This window comes from Balaenoptera acutorostrata, chromosome 20 (assembly GCF_949987535.1).
Source record: "Balaenoptera acutorostrata chromosome 20, mBalAcu1.1, whole genome shotgun sequence".
Taxonomy (NCBI): Eukaryota; Metazoa; Chordata; class Mammalia; order Artiodactyla; family Balaenopteridae; genus Balaenoptera; species Balaenoptera acutorostrata.
In genome coordinates this window covers 13,246,659-13,266,513 of record NC_080083.1, presented here as the reverse complement: position 1 = coordinate 13,266,513, position 19,855 = coordinate 13,246,659, and the positions used below count along the sequence as shown (strand labels likewise).

At 41.6% G+C, this 19,855-nt stretch overlaps 1 protein-coding gene across 5 annotated transcripts in view; it reads right to left on the bottom strand.

Annotated features, from left to right (window-relative positions):
• METTL16 (methyltransferase 16, RNA N6-adenosine) overlaps nucleotides 1-19,855 on the bottom strand; it is a 68,313-nt gene continuing 48,458 nt past the window's right edge. For 3 of the 5 annotated variants that reach the window (XM_007177462.2, XM_057536156.1, XM_057536157.1), the window contains 4 exons: nucleotides 18,546-18,615; nucleotides 17,399-17,488; nucleotides 6,910-7,083; nucleotides 1-6,378 (listed from right to left, as the gene is read on the bottom strand). In XM_007177462.2, the coding sequence (XP_007177524.1) occupies nucleotides 5,755-6,378; nucleotides 6,910-7,083; nucleotides 17,399-17,488; nucleotides 18,546-18,615 (958 nt within the window). In that variant the 3' untranslated portion in view covers nucleotides 1-5,754. Of the gene's footprint in view, nucleotides 6,379-6,909; nucleotides 7,084-17,398; nucleotides 17,489-18,545; nucleotides 18,616-19,855 lie in introns of those variants that run through there. The other 2 variants (XM_007177463.2, XM_028165270.2) reach the window with 2 other exon arrangements.

Genomic DNA, 19,855 nt, shown 5'->3' with positions numbered 1-19,855 from the left:
GAGCCTCCAAGCCACAACTACTGAGCCTGCACGCCACAACTACTGAAGCCCGCGCGCCTAGAGCCCATGCCCTGCAACAAGAGAAGCCACCACAAGGAGAAGCCGGCGCACCTCAACAAAGAGTAGCCCCTGCTTGCCACAACTAGAGAAAGCCCGCGCACAGCAACGAAGACCCAACACAGCCAAAAATAAATAAATAAAATAATAAATTTATTAAAAAAACAAAAAAGCAAAAGAGAACAAAACCCAAGAGCGCCTGGAATTACAAACGTACAGGAGCAAGTCCGCCCTCACCCACTGCCCCAGGCTCAGCGGTGCTCCCTGGGCAGCCTTCTTTTGGGCAGAAGCAGCACAGGCTTCCCTGCGTGGCTGCCAGGGCCCGCCCCCAGCTGGGGACTTCCCGGCTCTGCTCCCAGACGCTCAGCCACACTCCCTGAATGGGCCCACCCGATGGCAGGCAGCCTTTCCTTCTCTCCAGATTTACACAGTCCATTCCTCTACCTGGGGAAGATGACTTGCTATTTTTATAACAATTGTTACCTTCTCCAGCAAGATCAGAAAGTACGTCAGTTTTGCATTCTGTAAGTGAAATATTTGATGCTGCCTAAAAAAAAAAAAAAAAATCTTTCTTCTGTTATTATACAATTACGTATTGTCAAAAGAGTCGTTACCTAATTATCAGTTATTTTACGTTGATTCTGATGCAACATGTGCTTACACTAGACATCTTATTTTGTGGTTTTGCTATCTACTTAATTATCTGTACTACTGCCAAACACAAAATTGTATAAAGATTTGGTAGCATAAGAACTAATTATAAGCAATTTCACTTATTACATTTTGTTCACTGATCATAGGCTGGAAAATAATATTACCTTCAAATGCTACATTGTGAAGGTGGGTAAGAGATGCTTTTCTATTCCCTGTGTCATATAATTGAAGTCTCCTTCCCTAGAGATGGGTCAAATAAGCCCAGAAGTCCATTTCCACCCTCAGTGTAGCACTTGTTACGAATCTTGAGATTTGGTACCAAATCTCAGTCTCTTACCTCTGGACCTGAGTTCAAGCCCCACCTCTGTGACTTAGCTCTGTGAACAACCTTAGGGCAAGTCACTTAAGCCCTTTGAGCTGCCACTTCTTTAAGTGATCACACAGGGACTCCATCCCTCTTTGAAGGGTTACTAAGTCAGACAATTTACGTAGAGGACGGACCATAAGTACTGGTTCCCTGTTCATCCTCCCAGTACACAGAAGCTTGGATTTTGCTCTCAGTCAGAGTGGCAGTCTACACCCGCAGTTATACACTTGAGGTCTCAGCCTTTTCACCTGAGTCTCTTGGTAGAAGATTTTCTGACCAGAAATTGAAAACTCAAAGGAGACTAAGAAGAGGTGAGCAAGTTGAGAAGCCTACTCTTTGTTCATGGATTCTCCCAGGTGCTTTAGTATTTCTCTCACTTAACTGCTGCTACAACTCTGGGAAGCAAGAATTCTTCATCTTTTGTATGAGGAATCCAAGCTTTAGTGAGAATGATTGACCCTGTAAGTAGAACTGGAACGCAGACCCAGGTCTGATGAACTGTGAAGGCTGTGCCCTTCTCTGTTTTCCACTCCCCTGCACTTTCTGGTCCACTCCGTCTTATCTCCGTTCCCTGGCTCCTAATAAGCACCTGTGGTCCCTCACTTCCCTGCAGAGAGCCGGAGCCCCCGACGTCTCTGCTGGGGCTGAGAGAGGCGGAGAGGCTGCACCTCAAAGGGCATGCAGAGCTGCAAGGCCTTCAGTCACAACACAGTCCCCTGGGGTAAAAGCAAAGCCTCCGAAAGGCAGCATTAGCTGTTCCAACCAGCAATTGAAAAAAATAAACCGCTGTTTTAGTCATTTGGGTGAGTCACAGCAGAGGATCTGAATGTCTTTACAGAGCAGAGCAGGAACTCTCTGGTATGTGTGTGAGGCCCTGCTGCTCGTGGGTGAGCCCCATGCAGGGCTTTCTAATACTGTACTGGCACAAGCACCAAGAGGTTTGTACTTGGGAGCATTAGAAAGTTCAAGACCATCAATGCCCTGCTCCAAGAGGCAGAGGCCAATCCATTCTCACTAGTAAGCCTCTTCTGGGTTTTCCTGGGGTTAGTGCCCATTCAGCAAACTGATTCTCCTGAGCATTAACTTCTCCTTGAAAGCAGCTTCTTTCTTAAGGCTCTCTATATTACTCTTCCTGCAACATAAAGCTTTTGAAAAGTTACTATTTAAAATCACTAAACATCCCCCTCTGGTACCCCCATTAACTAGAGACCAATAAAAAGTTGATCCAAGGGACTGACCCAACCTGGATATATTTTAGAGTAGCAGGACAAGTCAACTGGTACCATAAAGAAACATAAAAAGGTTGAAAGCTTATGCCCAGACTGCAGGGTGGTGGGGTTTTCTTTCTCTCTACTTTTATCTCTCTGATTTTTTTTTAATGTTAAAATGTACTTGCTTCCATAAAAATATTTATCTGAGTAGCAACTGGATATTTCAAGACAATACCAAGGACACAATTTTATCCACGCCACAGTGAAGTTGATAAAAGGGCCAAATACGCCCCCATGTGGCTACAGAGGAAAATGCCTCGGTTTAAGTAAGAAGGAGGGGCTTACAGGAGGCCTCGAATTTTCTACAGGCCTTTGCATCTTTTTCACACCCTGCAGTTTTATTACTTGTCAGAGCTTAGAAGTTGGTGTGCTCACATGGTAAGCTCTGATTTCTATCAAGAGAAGAGAGGTTTCATGTTTTTAAAAATATATACTAAAGTTTTAAGTAATCCACACGCACCCTTAAGATCAGCTGAAACTCCAACACAGAGACACTAACTCTACTAGGACAAGCAGTGATGCTCTGGCGTGTGAATACCTGGGCAACGATGTGGGGTGAAGGGACCAAACTGCTGGAAGCAAAGCAGATTCCAAAGAAAAAAGCAGCTTATTCCCCTCCTTGGAAAACAAGTTCAGCTTCTGTTCCCACTTTGGTTATCAAGAGATCAGAAGCCAATGCAAGGGACCAGAATAGAATTTAAGATAATACCACAAAGATTTAATTCCATACCAATCCATCAACATGAACTTGACCTCTAGACACTTCGGCAAGTATCACTCAACATTATGATACCTGGGTCAATAACCTATTTCTTCTAAAAAAATTCCTTTTCCCCATATCAGAGGTGTAGGCTACCACATATCACACACATTTTAAGTATATGCATAAGTGAAAGAATTTTTAGATGTCTTTTCAAAATGTTTCAATGTTCTCTCATTAGATAGAAATAACTACTCAGAGAAGGAAATGAAGACACACAAATGCAAAAATGGCACTCACAGCTCTGGCACTGGAAGCTTCTGTTGTCACATACTTTTTAAGTTCTAAGAGCATTAGCTTAACACCTATAAAATGTCCTCCATGACACCAGGCCTTAAACCTGGGGCACCAAACACATGTAGACACAAGACACATCTCCTGTGCCTCCAGGTCCACAGAGGATTCTTTGGAGACCTCTAAGTATCAGACTTAAACAAAGGCTAATACTGCGCCTGAAGCACATCTTGAACAGGCGAGGAGCATAAATAATGCACTCCTGTGACAACATGGAAAAATACTTACAAGACATCAGATAAGAAAAGAGCATAATATAAAACTGAATATACAGCATCAACACAACCAAAGTTGAACCCACACACTCACACACCCCATCTACAGAAAGAGATCAGAGACTAGAAGGAAACACTGAAATACCAATAGTGGCTGTGCTTCAGAAGGTTGAGACTAGGGGTGATTTTGAAGCTGTTTTCTCCTTTCATCTTTCCAAATCTTTAATAATGAGCATACACTACTCTTTTATAGTGAAACAAACAAGCAAATACTTAGTGACCACTTATCAAGTGAATGGTTGTCACCTAACTCACTTATCCTAAAATTTTCTGAAGATATAAACTAGGTTTGGGTCCAGCATATGATTCCAATGTGTCCTAAGAGGTAAGCAGAGCAGGATGGTGTGGGTGGGTACAGGAGATGAGCACAGGAATCTAGGGCCCTGCAATGAATCTTGGCTCTGTGGGACCCTGGGTGTTGGTTTCCTTATCCTGTCAAAGAAGAGGCTGGACTAGCATAGTGGTTCCTAATCCTCAGTGAGTTACTAACCGCTCTCTCTAAGTCAGGGACCCTTCTCTCCAGAAAGAAAAACCAAACATGTCCAGAGCTTTTGGAAATAATCCAGGAGGCTATGGGTTCTCCAGAGGTCCACGACCAGGTTAAGAACACTGGTTGGTTAATATGTTCTCTTCTGCAGTTCTGTCTCCACAGCCACAGGGAGGTATAATGTGGTCCTATTTCCATTTCCTGTATCTTTGCTGAGGGGCTGGTCTAGGTGCTGCCAAAGTATGCCAAGGTCATCAGTTTTCTGCCCCAACCAATGCCACCTTTTAAAACTGTGGCTTAACTACGCAGTCTTCTTTGCAGATAGCAAGGAGCTCTGGCACCATACTCAGAAATTTCAGGCTAAATAGAACCCTAGGCTGCTGGTGTAAAATCAAGCCATGGAAGTCAAGCACAGCAGAGGATAACTGAGACACCAAGAGAATAAAAGAGAGACTCCTTTTCCGGAGACATTCCTGCCAAGCCCTGACACTACAATTAGAAACATGTTTTAAGACCATGGTTACCTCGACCTTAGAATTCTCCAATGGTAACAGGTAAACACAGAAGGGATTACAAGGGAACCCCAAAAAACCGTCTTTGATCAGCGACAACTTATCTGCCAATAGATGAGACTTTCTTAAGCAACTTACTACACATAACTATCTTGCTCCATTTTTATTTCCATCATCAACCACTTACCCATTCAAAGCCAAGAAAATATTTTCCCCAACCCCAGGATTCAAACAGGATTGACAGTTTTCAATTCTGAATACTCTTATATTAGCTCCACTTCAAATGTCGAAACAAATAAAAAAAAATCACACACCAGTAAAACTGCTACAAAATAGTACTTTAAACAGGTTGGAGGTAGGGGTATGGCTTCATTCTGCTGTATCTCAGTCACATCTGGCAGTTTTGCTTCCCTAATTCTGTTTCTGAAATAACCAACATCAAAACAGACAAGAGTCAGGAATATGCCGATGTTTCCGACGTTTCCAGGCGCTTCCTGATTGGCCCTTCTTCCTGGCATTACTGAGCTTTCTCTCCCTGACTCTCCCGCCACCTACCATTAGGCCAGTTCCCTTCTCAGGACTGACACAGGGGTCATCAATTATATGTACCCAAAGTCTTCAGTCTTAAAGGTGACTTTAGAAGAAGGTACAGGGCTACCTGGTATACCACCTCCACCAGGGGGTTAAGAAAGTCACCCCTTCTCAGGAAGCAACCAGGGGTGACAGAGAGAGCGTGATGCTCTGTAAATTCTGACCGGGATCAGACTGCAAAAATAATCCTTTCGGCTTCAGAAAACCAGTCTAAAGCTAAGGTGATCAGCTTAAGTCAGGTTTGAATCCCTTATGAGTTTATTGATGGCTTTTTGTTGATGCAAATAACCACAATTCTTCCTCTGAACTACCATACTACAGTGCCCTGTTAACTTAAAAAAAAAGGGAGGGGGGTGTTTAAAATGGATTAAGTTGTTTCAGATAATTCCATATAAATGCTACCAGTGGGCCAATGGTGGGATTCAGCTTGCCACCCCACAGGCTACACTCCAAAGCAAGCTGCTTTACTGTGCAAGAAGTTTGGAGTTAACTAGCAACAAGCCTGAAAATTTGGTTACGTATGTAAGTACAAAGTTGGTTCATCAAATCCCTGTTCTGGCCCTCAACCCAATGCATTTCAACTAAGGCATCATCTACCTCCTTCTTAACGTTTATCAAACACTTGAATAGGTAACATCCAGCCGCTCTTTGGAGATGGTTCCCTTTTTCAGACACTGGGTTGCTGAACTGCTCAGAAGCCTCTTGGTCCTGGGCTCCATTACTAGAGCCTTTACAACTTTCCCAAACCTCCATCTCTCCCTTTTCCTCACTCCTTTCATCCTCCATGGGTTCTGGGTTTTCCTCCTGGGAAAGCGAGTCCTGGTTTGGGCCATGGCCCTCCACAGTGGCAGACTCGTCTTCCTGTAGAGCAGGCCCGCACAGAGCACTCTCCTGGGGACCCTGAGCCAAGTCTTGGCTGCTGCCAGACTCCTTAGTGGGGGACCTTTTCTCTTCCAAGGCTTGGATGACGTTCTTGGGAGCTCGGGGAACTTCTCTCAGTTGTCTCACTCGGTCCCTTTTCTTCCTCCTCAAGTGAATCCAGGAGTTTTCTATGGCTGTTAGGAAAAGGCTAATTTCCTCCTTTCCACAGGGAACTCGTTTATGCTGGACCTGTTTGGAGGAAAAACAGAATTTTATAGGAAATCACTTTTCTCCTCTGAAAACTCCTTAGAACTTTCTTTTTTAAAAAAGAAAAGAGGGCTTCCCTGGTGGCACAGTGGTTAAGAATTTGCCTGCCAATGCAGGGGACACGGGTTTGAGCCCTGGTCCAAGAAGGTCCCACATGCCGCGGAGCAACTAAGCCCGTGCGCCACAACTGCTGAGCCTGTGCTCTAGAGCCCAATGAGCCACAACTACTGAGCCTGCGTGCCACAACTACTGAAGCCCGCGTGCCACAACTACTGAAGCCCGCGCACCTAGAGCCTGTGCTCCGCAACAAGGGAAGCCACTGCAATGAGAAGTCCGCGCACTGCAGCGAAGAGTAGCCCCTGCTTCCCGCAACTAGAGAGAGCCCCGCGCACAGCAATGAAGACCCAACACAGCCAAAGATAAACTTTTTTAAAAATTCAAAAATAGAAGAAAAAAAAAAAGAAAAAAGAGATTATTATAAGTACTTCTTCAATGTGCTTATTAACCAGGTACCTTCAGATCGGTGAGAATTTTTTCAATCCATGTTGTCACAACTACTATGCCTTCCACTGTCTCAGAGCCCAAAGACGATGCTTTGAGGGATAATTCTTTCATCACAGATTCCAATACTACAAACGTAATGGGTTTCCTTGGCTTCTCTAATTTTCTTCGCTTACTTGGTGGTGACTGAAAGAAAAAGAAGGCATGGGAGAAGAAGAAAGGTTATCCAAATAATTAAATCTCATGCCTTATAATGAATTCAGCTTGGGAAATTTCCATGACCTCTGCTACCAATCACAGAGCACTAAAAACACAAAGGCCTTTGCATATTTATTTTTAATACTCAAAACAACCCTGCAAAATGGGTTTATCATCTCCCCATTTTACAGAAGGGAAAAACTAAGATACAGAGAGCCTGTGTAATCAGCTCCAGGTCACACAGTTAGTATTTGTCAAGTTAGGATGTGAACCCCAAAGCCAGGTTCTTTTCTGCCATACCATGTTGCCTGTGTTCTGGCTATCAGGACGTAACTCCCCCACTTATTAAATGTCCTTAATCTACCTGTTGTGCCCAAAACAGGCCTGTGCAAGTATTTCTTTCATGGCACCTCAAGGACCCCAAGGGCATTGTGTTCTTTTCCATAAAGAAATGCATGGCTTAAAATCACCACCTTGTAGCCTGAGTTTATACTTGCCAAGGCTTGAAAGAAAGCAGCTGGTGAGCCACAGCTTGTGAGATCACACGCCAGGAATGACCAGGGCCACCAGAATTGCATGGGCGGAAAAGGACGCTGAATCTTGGTTAACATTAGGGCCACTGGCTAGCTAAGCACTGCCTCTCAGCTGGGGTGAGGGGACACCAGTACCGAAGAGAACAGTGGATTTGAAAGCTGGTTCCACATAACTCAACGTTGTCGTCTTTCTTTAAATTTCAAGCTTGGAAAGTGATTTACACTCTACCCACTAGAGGGACTCAAGTTCCATTTTAAAAACCAAGTGACACTGCTGTATTTAAAGTTTATTTCTTTAAAGTAAAAACTTGCTAAATTTTTTAAAATGACTCAGTTAAGACCAGATATATTATGGATACTTTAAGAGACAGACTTGTAGACAACTTTTATCAAAACTTATAAAAAATTAAGCTAATTCTAAGGTTAATGGGTCAAAATGAGCAGGATTATAAGAAAGGCTCAAAAAAAGGAAACACCTGGTCAGCTTTGAAGATCTTTTCCTAAAAAAAAGCCTGTGATAATTGTGCTGCTAACTCCAGTTCTGCCTGGAAACAGTGACAGAGCACGTCCATATACACACACAGTCAGGTCCAGTTACTGGGTGAGGCCTTATAGGAGCTAACCAGCAACTCCCTACCCCACACATACACAACAAAATATCCAGTTTATTCTATGCTAGAAAACTTTTAGATGGTATTTCTTAGAAACAATCTACATTTTCTCTTTATACCAGATATTAACTAATAAAAAATGGAAATTAAAGAACAATAGAAAACAAGCTTAGAAGAAAAGGACCAAAAACTAAGGGTGTGTGTATGAGCCAGAAGCCTGCTCTTGAGAAATGAATGGTGGACTCTAAGCGCTGAGTCTGAACTTGCTCAGTTAATGTTTCAGACAAGATGAGACAAATTCATGTTGACATGAAGATAGTAGTATTGTTCTTACTCAATCACCCAGCATAAGAAACATAATTTCTACAATTACAGAAAGCCTAACACTTTGCACTAAGGAGCTTAAGATATGATTATTAAGCTGGGGGTGAAAAAAGATGGTGGTGTTGTAGGAGGAGGATGGGGGAGAAGAATCAGATTCCCTTTCCACTTCCTGACATCCAAGACTGTTAACATGGAAAGGTCACCGTCACAGGGCCATCCCTGACAGCACACCAAAGGTCATCTACAAATATGGCTAAAAGAATAACGCCCCATCTCTCTTCTGACAGAGGTGGTAATCATTTGTGCTCACAAATTCCAATCAGCAAAGTGAAGATATTGCTGTGTTTCTCATTTCCTGCACTATTCTTCTCCAACTCTTCAATGAAGAGTTCTACACTCAAACTGTCATAATATAGTTTCGAAGACAAAGTAACATAAATAATTCAACATTTTAAAGCATAAATTTAAAAATCAATAATTTACAATGGTTAATTCAGTTTAATGCAAAGAATCAGAAGGTGAATTTACAACTGGTTTTGGATTAGAAGATGAACTACTGTATTACCCAGCTGAAATTACAATGTGAAAGAAGTTTGGTGGGGAGTTGTAAATTTGTATTGCTTGAACTGCAAGGATTCAATGAATAAAAATCAACAGGGGGAGGAGCATCAAGTGTTACTAGACTGAAACCATAAATTGGACAAAAACAGTTCTTAAATTTTTAAAATATGCTTTACCTAGCAGAGCTGTCTTTAAATTTCTGAAATCCTCACTCTTACATTAATTTCTAGATCTCAGTGGTACAATTAGTCAGGAGACTTTCAAATTAGGTGTAACCTGACTCAGTTCCGTGTAGCATGTGCTATGCTGCTGAAGGTCTGCTGTTAACTACAGCTAACGCAGAAACTCCCGATGAAGCCACAGGCTGCATGAAAGCTTTAAGAGCTCCCTCGTATCTGCAGGAAAAGAAGGGAGTCATTCACTAAGATCTGCTGAGCATGAAGCCACAGCCTCCTCGTTTAGACAAAGCAGCTTCTAGAATGGTCTGGAGGGGAAAGGAGTGCTCTGCACTGGGGTCTTCCCTGCTCTACCATACTCTGAATGGCTACTGCCCCAGGTCCTCCAGGAACAAGCAGAATGTCTGTAAGCTGTTACTCAGCACAGGCTGTCATTTATGGAGAAACAAAGCCAAGCAGCCAACACTGACACCTGGCTGGAATACACACAGGAGGTGCGCTGGGAAGGACAGTCAGACCATCTTGCCTTATTCAAATGTGTATCGGCTCTGCTGCCATGAAGTGGACAAAATATTTTGTTGTCTAAAAGTGTGGCTTCCTTATTAACAGCCCAGTGGCATTTCTGTTGTTACCTAATCTGACAGGTTACTGTTTTTAAAATGTCCTTGTAATCATTCCTAGATATATGCAAAAACAATAAAAAGTAAAAAATCAAGGGGAAGAAAAGTTTATGTAGAATGGTACCTATCTAAGAAGGGGCGGCTATAACTACATGTGTATTTCTTTGTAGTAAAACAACCAAACAAACAAAAAACAATGGAAGGATAAATTATAAAATTGTTTAAACAGTAACCCGAGGAGAAGAGGGATTGATTGGGGTGAAAGAGACAAGAGAAAGAAGCTAGACTTCTAACTATATCCTTTTCAATATTTGATTTTGAAACCATGGGTAAAATACCTTTTACAATTACAAAACAAAATTAAATAGCACAAAAAGAGGCAATCCCTAAAAGTATGAAGTAGAATGAAACAAATGAACGTAACTGTGTACGGACTTGGTGGCATAAACCCACAAAAAGGAAACATTCCAAATGACTTTAAAATCCATCATGAGACAGTCCCCAAGGACAAAAGAATGAAAAAAAAAAAAAAAAAAAAAAAAGCTATTTTCACAAATCATTTGGTGACGTTAACTTTGAGACTGCCGTGGTGTATCATGGGCCAAAACAAATGAGTAATTAATTATGGTCAAGGACTGAGATTTCTGGCATGGAATTTTTCAACAGGAGACACAGACAGACAATTGGTGAAGTTAAGTAGAAACTAAATAGAAAGTCTGAACTAGGATGTATTTTATCTTTAAAAAGAAAATCGAAAAATAGTTGCTGCCAGCTCTGGGGAAGAAAAAAAAATATGAACTGGGAGCAACCTGTCATACTAGACAGCAAGGGAGCTACCCAAGACCCTAGTATGATAAGACGACTCAGCATCCAACTTGAATAAACACTCCATGGCCAAAGATGGGACATAATCTGTGCACCAATAAAGATAATAAGTGTAACAGACTGAAAAATACTGAAAGTGTAAATCCATGAGTTCATAATAGTCTAAAAACAAAACCTAAACCACCCTCTTTGGTCACTTCTGGGAGATGCTAGGGAACCACTAACTCATTATTCTTAAAACTGAAAAGTAAAGCAAAATAATCAAGCATTTATCCTGCCTTTACCAGATGAACTGTACCTCAACGTAACCAAATAATTGATAAGGGGAAGTTTCTCTTTATAAGTACTTTAGCAATAAATAAAGAAGGAATAATAGAATTGGAATATCAACATTCTGCAACTCTAAATGAATTAATGGATCCAGGCAATGATCATCAGTGACTGCTCACATTGCAAGAAGACAAAAGCAAACATTATGTGCCTCCTGATGGAAGTTCTGAAGCATACCACACACCACCTAGAAAGCAGTCTCCCCCCTCCCCCGATCAAGACTGTATAATATCTGATCACGTCTCTGGCTCTAACTGCCAATTTACAGGAAAGACAGGGTCTGAGGAACATGTTAACACCACGGAGATGCACTCAGAAAAATCCAGATGTAAAAAAACTCTATAGGACAAATATCCCAGTTTCTTTAACAAATAAATTACAAGGGAGTGGGTGAGAGAAGGGGGAAAGAGGGGGTGGGCAAACAGACTAAAAGCAATTCAAAGGATATATCAATCAACTGCAACACATAAAACTTATTAGTAAGACTATAGTTTGACAAACTTTAAAACATTTGAGACAGTAAGAAAAATTTGATCAACTATACAGCCAACATGAAGGAATTATGAATTATTATGGTTATTTTTTTTTTTAAAGAATCTTCACCTTTTACAGATAAATATGAAAATGGTTATGGATAATATACTGTCTGAGATTTGTTTCAGAATTGTCAGGGCAGGGGGAAGGAGTATATGGAATACAGATGAAACAAGAATAGCCATGAGCTGTCAACAGTTAAAGTGGGTGATTGAAAGGTAAATACTAGGTGTCTTCCTAGACTGTCAATCGACTCAATATTAAAATTATTTAACTTCAAAAACTAAAAACAAAGATATATATTATGGAATAGAATACAAAATTCAAATGCATATTAAAGAGAAAAGAAGAGACTTCATGAGTACAGAGTGCTTCCTGGGAAATTCTTTATTGTCACCTTGATGCCCAGGGATTTGTCAGAAAACATTTCCTCCTATAGCTGATACTTCAGTGGAAATGTCTAAGAATCACTGTACCACATCATTTATTCCTTCATTTTCATTCATTTAATAATTATTATTTGAGGACCAGACACTATACTAGGTTGATGCCACATAGAAGACACAATATGGACAAAGAATAGTGAACACAGGAGCAGGATCCTAATATCAATTTAGGAAGAGTGAGGGCAAACTTCACAGGTGGCAGTATCTGAACTAACTTGATAGATGAGAGTCTGATGGTCAGAGAGGAATCTCTTGGAAAGGGATCAGAGAGCAGAAGCTCAATATTACTGGGGCATCAAATATGGAGGTGGGTGAGAAGGAATGGTGGGGAATGACAATACAATATATTTTACTGAGCATTTACTATATACCAGGCACTGTGTTAATTATATTTAATCCTCAAAACCCTATGTGGTAGGTACTATTATTACCCCCATCTTATAGATGAGGAAACTGAAACTTAGAAAAGTAACCTGCTCAACATAAAGCTAGACAGGGGCCAGCACACAAAAGGCTTTTTCTATACACTATGCAATAGTTTTGGTGTTATCCACCATGCCACAGTTAAACAGAATACCAATACAAACTACTAGGTCACAAGCAAGTTCATGCAGAATACAAATGACTGAAAGAGATAAGTCCAGAGAGATTTCTATGGGCTGCATGGTTAAGAAGGCTTTATGCAGAAGCTGGAATTGAGCTGGGCTGCAGTGGAGGGAAGTTCACAGGAAGGATCAGAGAAAGGGCGGTGAGCAAAGGCTGTACAAAGTCAGTTATGACTCTGGCATCATGAGAAGACCGTGGACTTCTAATATCGTAGAAGACAGTACAGTCAGGAAAACAGGGAGCAATTAGGATGGAAGGGAAAGTCAAAGACAGATTTGGGAGGCCCAAGGAGCCACTGAGGAGCTATACATTCTTTGAATGGTGAGTTTAGGATGAATCCAAGTGACTGTTACATGGAAGGCTGTTGGGATGGCCTATAAGCAAGATGATGAAGGGTTGCCTGAGTAGGTTAATACATGGCTAGGCTGGAATAAAAGGCAGTCCTTTGGCAGTACAGTGAGTAGGAGCTTAGGCTGTGAAATCAGATTAATCTGGGCTCCAACCTGACTTTTTAGAGCCTCCAATTTCCTCATCTAGTAAGTGGGGATAATGCCACGTACTCGACTGTTGTCAGGTTTAAATAAAATGACATAATGTGTGTGAAGCATTCACATCACAATTTAAAGCACTATATCCACTGCATTAAATCTACTATACCTACTAATGTCCTGCTTGCAATGCTGCTCCTTAGTAGAAGTCCTACATCATTCCTTTTAACATTCAACAAATACTTATCAAGCACCAACTATGAGTCAGACACTGACAATTCCTCCTCCGTGAAGTCCTCTCACACTAGCCCAGCCTGAACCATTTCCTTTTCTGAACTCCCTAAGTCCACACCATTCTGGTCCCTACCATTCATTTCATTACTTACTCATATATAAAATTTTCTATCAATACTTCACATGTTTTGCTCCCCCATAAAACTAATCACCGTAAGGTACAGAAAATGGTATCTTATTCCTTCAGTATTATCACAATGAACATCACACTTAATAAGAAAAGTAATTAAGAGGAGGAGCCTTAGCTTTGGTTTTGGTCAAGAGCTCAGCTCCCTAACCATCACATGTTTTATAGCACAATATACAGTCTGGTATAGTACTGGTTTTCTAACCGTGTCTTAACAGCAGAATCCTTTCAATAAATAAAATTAATACATAATACTGACAAAAGCAGATCAGCTCTGTTTAAAATGAGAGAGAACCCTGAAGTACCAGCCTTACATCTGCCCCCAAATGTCACCCCCTGGGCACCAACACGGAATCCCTCCTCTGTCTAGAATTAGTTTGAGAAGCTGTGGAATAGTACGTGGAGCACTATCAGAAGAGCCCCACTCGGACACTAACAAGGTTACGTAATTAATCTGACCTGTTCCCTCCATTTGTTCTCCAAAAAGCCCTCTAGTTATTACTCCCTAGACAGGAAAGACCCAGGCTCAAAGGAAACGTCTTGAACCCAGGGAGGTCATTTTTTAAAACCAGAGTTCCTGGGCAATGCTCAGACCAAGAGTGCACAATTTACTACGGCTACATCATTTTCCCTTTTTCTTTTACCAAGTGTCAAACTTCTGAAAGCAAAGCACAGCAAACCTAAAATAATGCCTTGAGCAACTAGAGGAGAAGCTCGCAAAAAGAGGCATTATAAGTGGCTTGTTAAAGTTCTGTAAAGAACCGTCCTTACAATATGCTTCCTTATATTTGTCATCAGTCAGAAATGAATGTACAAAATTCTATCAACACTAGGACTCGTCTTTTTGCTGTTAAAATAAATCCAGACAAGAGCAATGGGCTTAGTGTGGGCACCTGAATCAGAAGTGAATTAGAATTTTTCAGCATTCAGCACCAACAGAAACGAATCAGTAGGCCTGAGATAAGTGAAAACATTAGTTGCCATAGTAACTTGCACATTTACCCTAAAAAGGCGGGAGTGGGGGTGGGATGGGGAAGTAGGTCAATATTTCTGCTTAACTAGCTCTAGCCCTTGGCTTCCTCTCCTCACCTAAAGCAGCATATCCTCCTCCCTCCCTGCCACTGACAGGAGCAAGAGGAGGAAATGAGGTGACCATTTCAAAAAGCAAGGAGTGGGAGAGGTCCAGGTAGAGGGAAGGAGAACCAAGAGGACAGACCACTAAAAACGTCCCGAGTGCCTTGGGACTACCCCTGGGAAAGCAGATGCTGATCAAGGGCACCAGTGCTAAGAAACTGTTGCTGGGTTACCACAAATCAGAAATTGCCAATTTCCCTGTAGCAGTTTAAGTGTACCTAATGGAACACTTGGGAATGCATTATTAACAACTTTGGGTTGGGGGTAGTGGTGGGGAGGGATGAGTACTCTGGCATGGGAGAAACCTGAGGCCCTTAGCAAGAGGCATTCTTTGATGGCTGAAACTATGAACAGGGCTCAAGGACAGCCTAAAAGACAGGGAGGGAGGGAGCAAGGAAAGTAAGCTGATTTTGCTACCCAGAAACATAGTGCTCTTTGATACTCTGATTTGAAATAGCTACTAATCCAAGAGGGCAAGGGTGACGCTGGTCCCTGAGATGGCCTGAAGAGTGCCAGAGCTCATTACCAGCTCTTCTGCCTGCGGTACCAGCAAGTGCAGAAAGCAGGTTAAACAGAAAGCATTTGAAAACAGGTGCAGTTCCATTTTCCTGCAGCTGTTAGTGTCTGCACAGGGATAAGCTAGGACATTATTAATGATTTTAACCATTTGGTGGGAAAGCCCTAGTGTTGTTCTAGAAGACAACAGAAAGGATAATCCCTCAGGGAGGTCAAAAAAGCAGAACCATCTTTTTTAACCGGTGAGAATTTCAAACACAAACCTCTAGATACCCTACTGCATGGCACAGAGGCAAGTCTAGGCTTCCATCAGGCAGGCCAATCACACTTGACTGGGAAACTTATTTCAGTACAGCAGCACACCTAGCTGCAGAGCACAGGAAGGAAAGGCTCAGTTTCAAATCTGAGCTCATGTATTCAGAAACATCTGCAAATCATCCCCTTGTACTTCTGCACATGTCTCTACTCCTCTGCCCTATGAGAGAAGGAAAGAGCCTCATAGACACAGCAACATTTAAGAGAGGCTCTGGAGACCAAGCGTGGCCAAGACCTTGGGAGAGGAGCACCCAGAAAAAGCCTGTGGTGTGGACAGGGGATTAGAGATGGCAAGGTACCAGGTACCTAAATACCTGAATACCAGGTATTTAGGCCTCCGTAAATACTGTGGGAAGAAGCAGCCCACGCTGAGCAACGTGTGCATGAACGTTAAGGCGGACGGCTCCAGGTAACAGTAAGTCAATCATTCTTCCAAGGGAAATGTGAGAACAAACAGATGCTATTCTATTACCACCTCTTAGCACGGCCCAGAAAAATTATTCGGTCTAACCAGTTCAGAAACATTTTTCTTTTGCATATAGCAGCACAGAGGACAAAGAGAATTTTGTGGAACAAATCATGTTTTAAAACATTCTATTACGGAAGAATGTTCAAGCTCAAGCACATGCAAAGTAGACAAAATAGGGTAATGAACTATCACCCAGCTTCAAAACTGATCAGTGGGCTTCCCTGGTGGCGCAGTGGTTGAGAATCTGCCTGCCAGTGCAGGGGACACGGGTTCGAGCCCTGGTCTGGGAAGATCCCACATGCCGCGGAGCGGCTGGGCCCGTGAGTCACAATTACTGAGCCTGCGCGTCTGGAGCCTGTGCTCCGCAACGGAAGAGGCCGCGACAGTGAGAGGCTCGCGCACCGCGATGAAGAGTAGCCCCCGCTCGCCGCAACTAGAGAAAGCCCTCGCACAGAAACGGAGACCCAACACAGCCAAAAATAAATAAATAAATTAATTTAAAAAAAAGAATAAACTGAACCTCATTTAAAAAAAAAAACAAAAAACTGATCAGTATTCCAGTGCTAATCTTAAAGCCGAAACAGAACCCTTCACTGGAATGATCTCTAAGTTTTACACATCAAAAGCCTGCAACCCCAAATGGTAATTTCTACATCCACCAGGAACCCCAGGAGATAGCTACTCTAGGAAAACAGCAGTGTTAAGAGAAAATAAACAGACTTCAATTTCAGTGCTTGAGGAATATCTAACAGAATAATCATACCCACAAAGTTTTTGTACCTGAATTTTTTAATTGCTAAAAGATGCATTTCCAATTCATTTATGTCTGCTGAGTAAGAATCAATGAGTTGCACAAACTCACAGAGAAAGGTTCCACAGTCACCACAGTCAGCCTTCCAGGACCATGTCTGGTTTACAACCACTTTCCATTCTTTTTTTTTTTTTTCTACAGCTTCATTGAGGTACAAATGGCATATATCATTGTGTAAGTTTAAGGTGTACAATTGTGATGATCTGTTGCACAAATATCGTGAAATGACTACCAAATAAGGTTAGTTAACACCTCAATCACTTCACATAATTACTTTTTTTGTGTGGTGAGAACACAAGATCTATTCTGTTAGCAACTTTAAGGTATATAATACAGTATTGTTAACTACAGTCACCACGCCATACATTAGATCCCAAGAACTTATTCATCTTACAACTGGAAGTATAACCTTTGACCAACATCTCCTCATTTCCCCATTGCAGCCCCTCCACTTTCCATTCTGACATAAGCATTTGGGGCAAACTTCAGGAAAACAGGACAGTACAGATTTAGTTCATTTATGACCTACTAAAACCCACCATGTGCTGGAATTCAGAGAAGCTACAGGAAGGTCTCTACTTACTGGTACTGTTACATCATCATAAAAACTCCAAGCCAAAGCCCACCTCATTGTCCGACCTTGGCAGAATTCAGTGTAGGTGACTTTAGGAACCTGAAACCAGCAAACACAGCATCTCATCATTCTAGTAATTCTATGTTTCTGGCTCCTGCCTCATGTTAAATTATATGTTGGTCGTTCTTTTTATCAGTTAACAAACACTACCATCCAAAAACAGTTACGCACAGCTGCCTAATAATCAATGAATAAATTACCTCTCAACAAAGTTGTGGGCTTTCTTCCTGCCATAAAACACAAGAGAGAATTTATAGTTCTGGCCTGAAGGTCCAATATATGAAACACTCAAAACACAGCCCTTCAGAGAACCACTGGTAAAATGATTCAAATGTTCTTTTGTTTTCTTCTGTTTAGGAAAGAGAGCCTCTAAGGCCTAGCTAGACACACCTATCTAGTCTCCCTTTTGTCTACCAGATTTTAGGAAAGAAAACAGAACTACTTTCTAGCTGTTACAATTTTAACAAAGAAAAGGTGTTGTGGGGAAAATAGGATGAGTAGAATGTCAGAGAGAAAACTGAAATCAGAAACTTGGTTCTACCGCTGAACCCACATCTGACCCCCTTCTCTGAAAAGTCACCCTGCTCCTGCCTATTCATGCCCAAACACCATAAACTGGGAGGGGAGTTGGGGAAGTATGTATTTGTCACCTGCTTTTCAAAACAAAAGCAAGGGGCTGAACTTGTGTGGGTCACACCATAGGGGGGTAAAGATCGCACACCGGACTGAAGATCATTCTCGTTTCAGCTGTTCGTTGATAACTAGATGTGTGACCTGGAACAAGCCCCTTAGCTTCAGTTTCTGCAGTTATAATGGAGTCAGATGTGGGGTCAGTGGTAGGCAGACACCAGGTTTTTTGATGTCTGGTTTCTCTCTGACATTCTACTCATCCTGTTTTCCCCATCTTTTCTTATCGGTCATAGAAGGCCTTATTTTAATAATTTATAAAAAGTTCCCTTTAGCCCCAAAATTACAACATTAAAAAATAAACAAACAAAAAACACATTTAGAGCTTTTAGGTATAAAGGACAGTTCTATCTATATTCCAAGTACCATCAAAAGTGGATACACCAGAATAGTAATGACAAAGCCTTACCCCTTGTATTCGAAGTTCTTCCTTCAGAGGAGCCAGGCTGCATTTCTTTCCCAGCATACAGCTATACCACCTGGAGGGGGGAATCAGGCAAGTCAAACACTGTTTATGTGGTTATACGTTTTTACAGTTAAGCATTACTCAAGTGAAAAAGATAAGAGTAGCAAACAAATATTGAGTTAAGTTACAAGTGACAATAACAAGAATTGTATCAATAGCCCAAAGCAACTTAAACAAAAAGCCACTTAGCCTCTCCAATGATTTTAGTGCTGTATGTATGTGGAAAGAGAGTAAGAGAGAGAGGTCTCACCTGCAGTGTGCTTAGAATGAAGGTCATTTAGCTTTGGGACAGAAATTAGATAATAAACAACAGTAAAAACATGCATATATACCCCCCACACACCATATTAAAAGAAATTCTAAAATCTAGCATGAACCTGTATTTTGAGATGCACTCACTTGCAAATAACTTAAGAATATATATTGCATTAAAGTTTCAACAGAACATGAAATCAATTTCTTCTATAGCAAATACAAATCCAGAAGAGGGAGTATGAAGATGGAGTGAACTGGTTAAAAGGTAAAAGGACAGACTTTATTTCTTCTGATTATTCTAAAAAGTTTGCAAAGTATAAAATTTATACAGGACTTCTGCTTCAGCATATGAAGGATTAACTAGTAAGGAAATTGCCCTTCCACCATAAACTAGGAAACTGGACAAAATATATGAAACAATTTTTCAGACACTGGACAACTGCAGTGAAGACCTATGATCTCAGAGAGAAAAACAAGGTGAGCCCTATAACTGCCAGAGCTTACTGCCTGAAGGAAATTCCCAAGCTGCAAAGCAGGGAAAGGAAACTAAAACAGAACCCAATAATCTTGCTGAATTGATGAGACAGAGACTGGAGTTCAGAGAGGCTGAGGCAGTAAGAATGTGAAGAGCAAAATATAAGAGGAAGGAGCTGCATACGGAGAGAATTCTGGGCACCTGCAGAGGAGGTCGCTGGAATATTCTGCAGAATGATCTACATGTGTGGGGTGGAGGCTAGGGAAAGAACTCTCAGAAAGCAGTAAGCTGAACAATTCCTGGATTCCAGACAGCTGGGACTAGTTTGTGGATCTACTAGCCAGAGCAGAAAGACCCTGTTAATAAAAGGGGCATCTAGTGGAGTCCTGGAAAGGATACTGCTTTGTAATGGGCTAGAGCCTGTTCTGTATCTACCCTAATAAAGCTTAAAAGCAAGATTTGAAAGGATCCAACTCATCACAAGTAACTCAAGTAACCATCAAAACAAAGTTCAACACCCTTT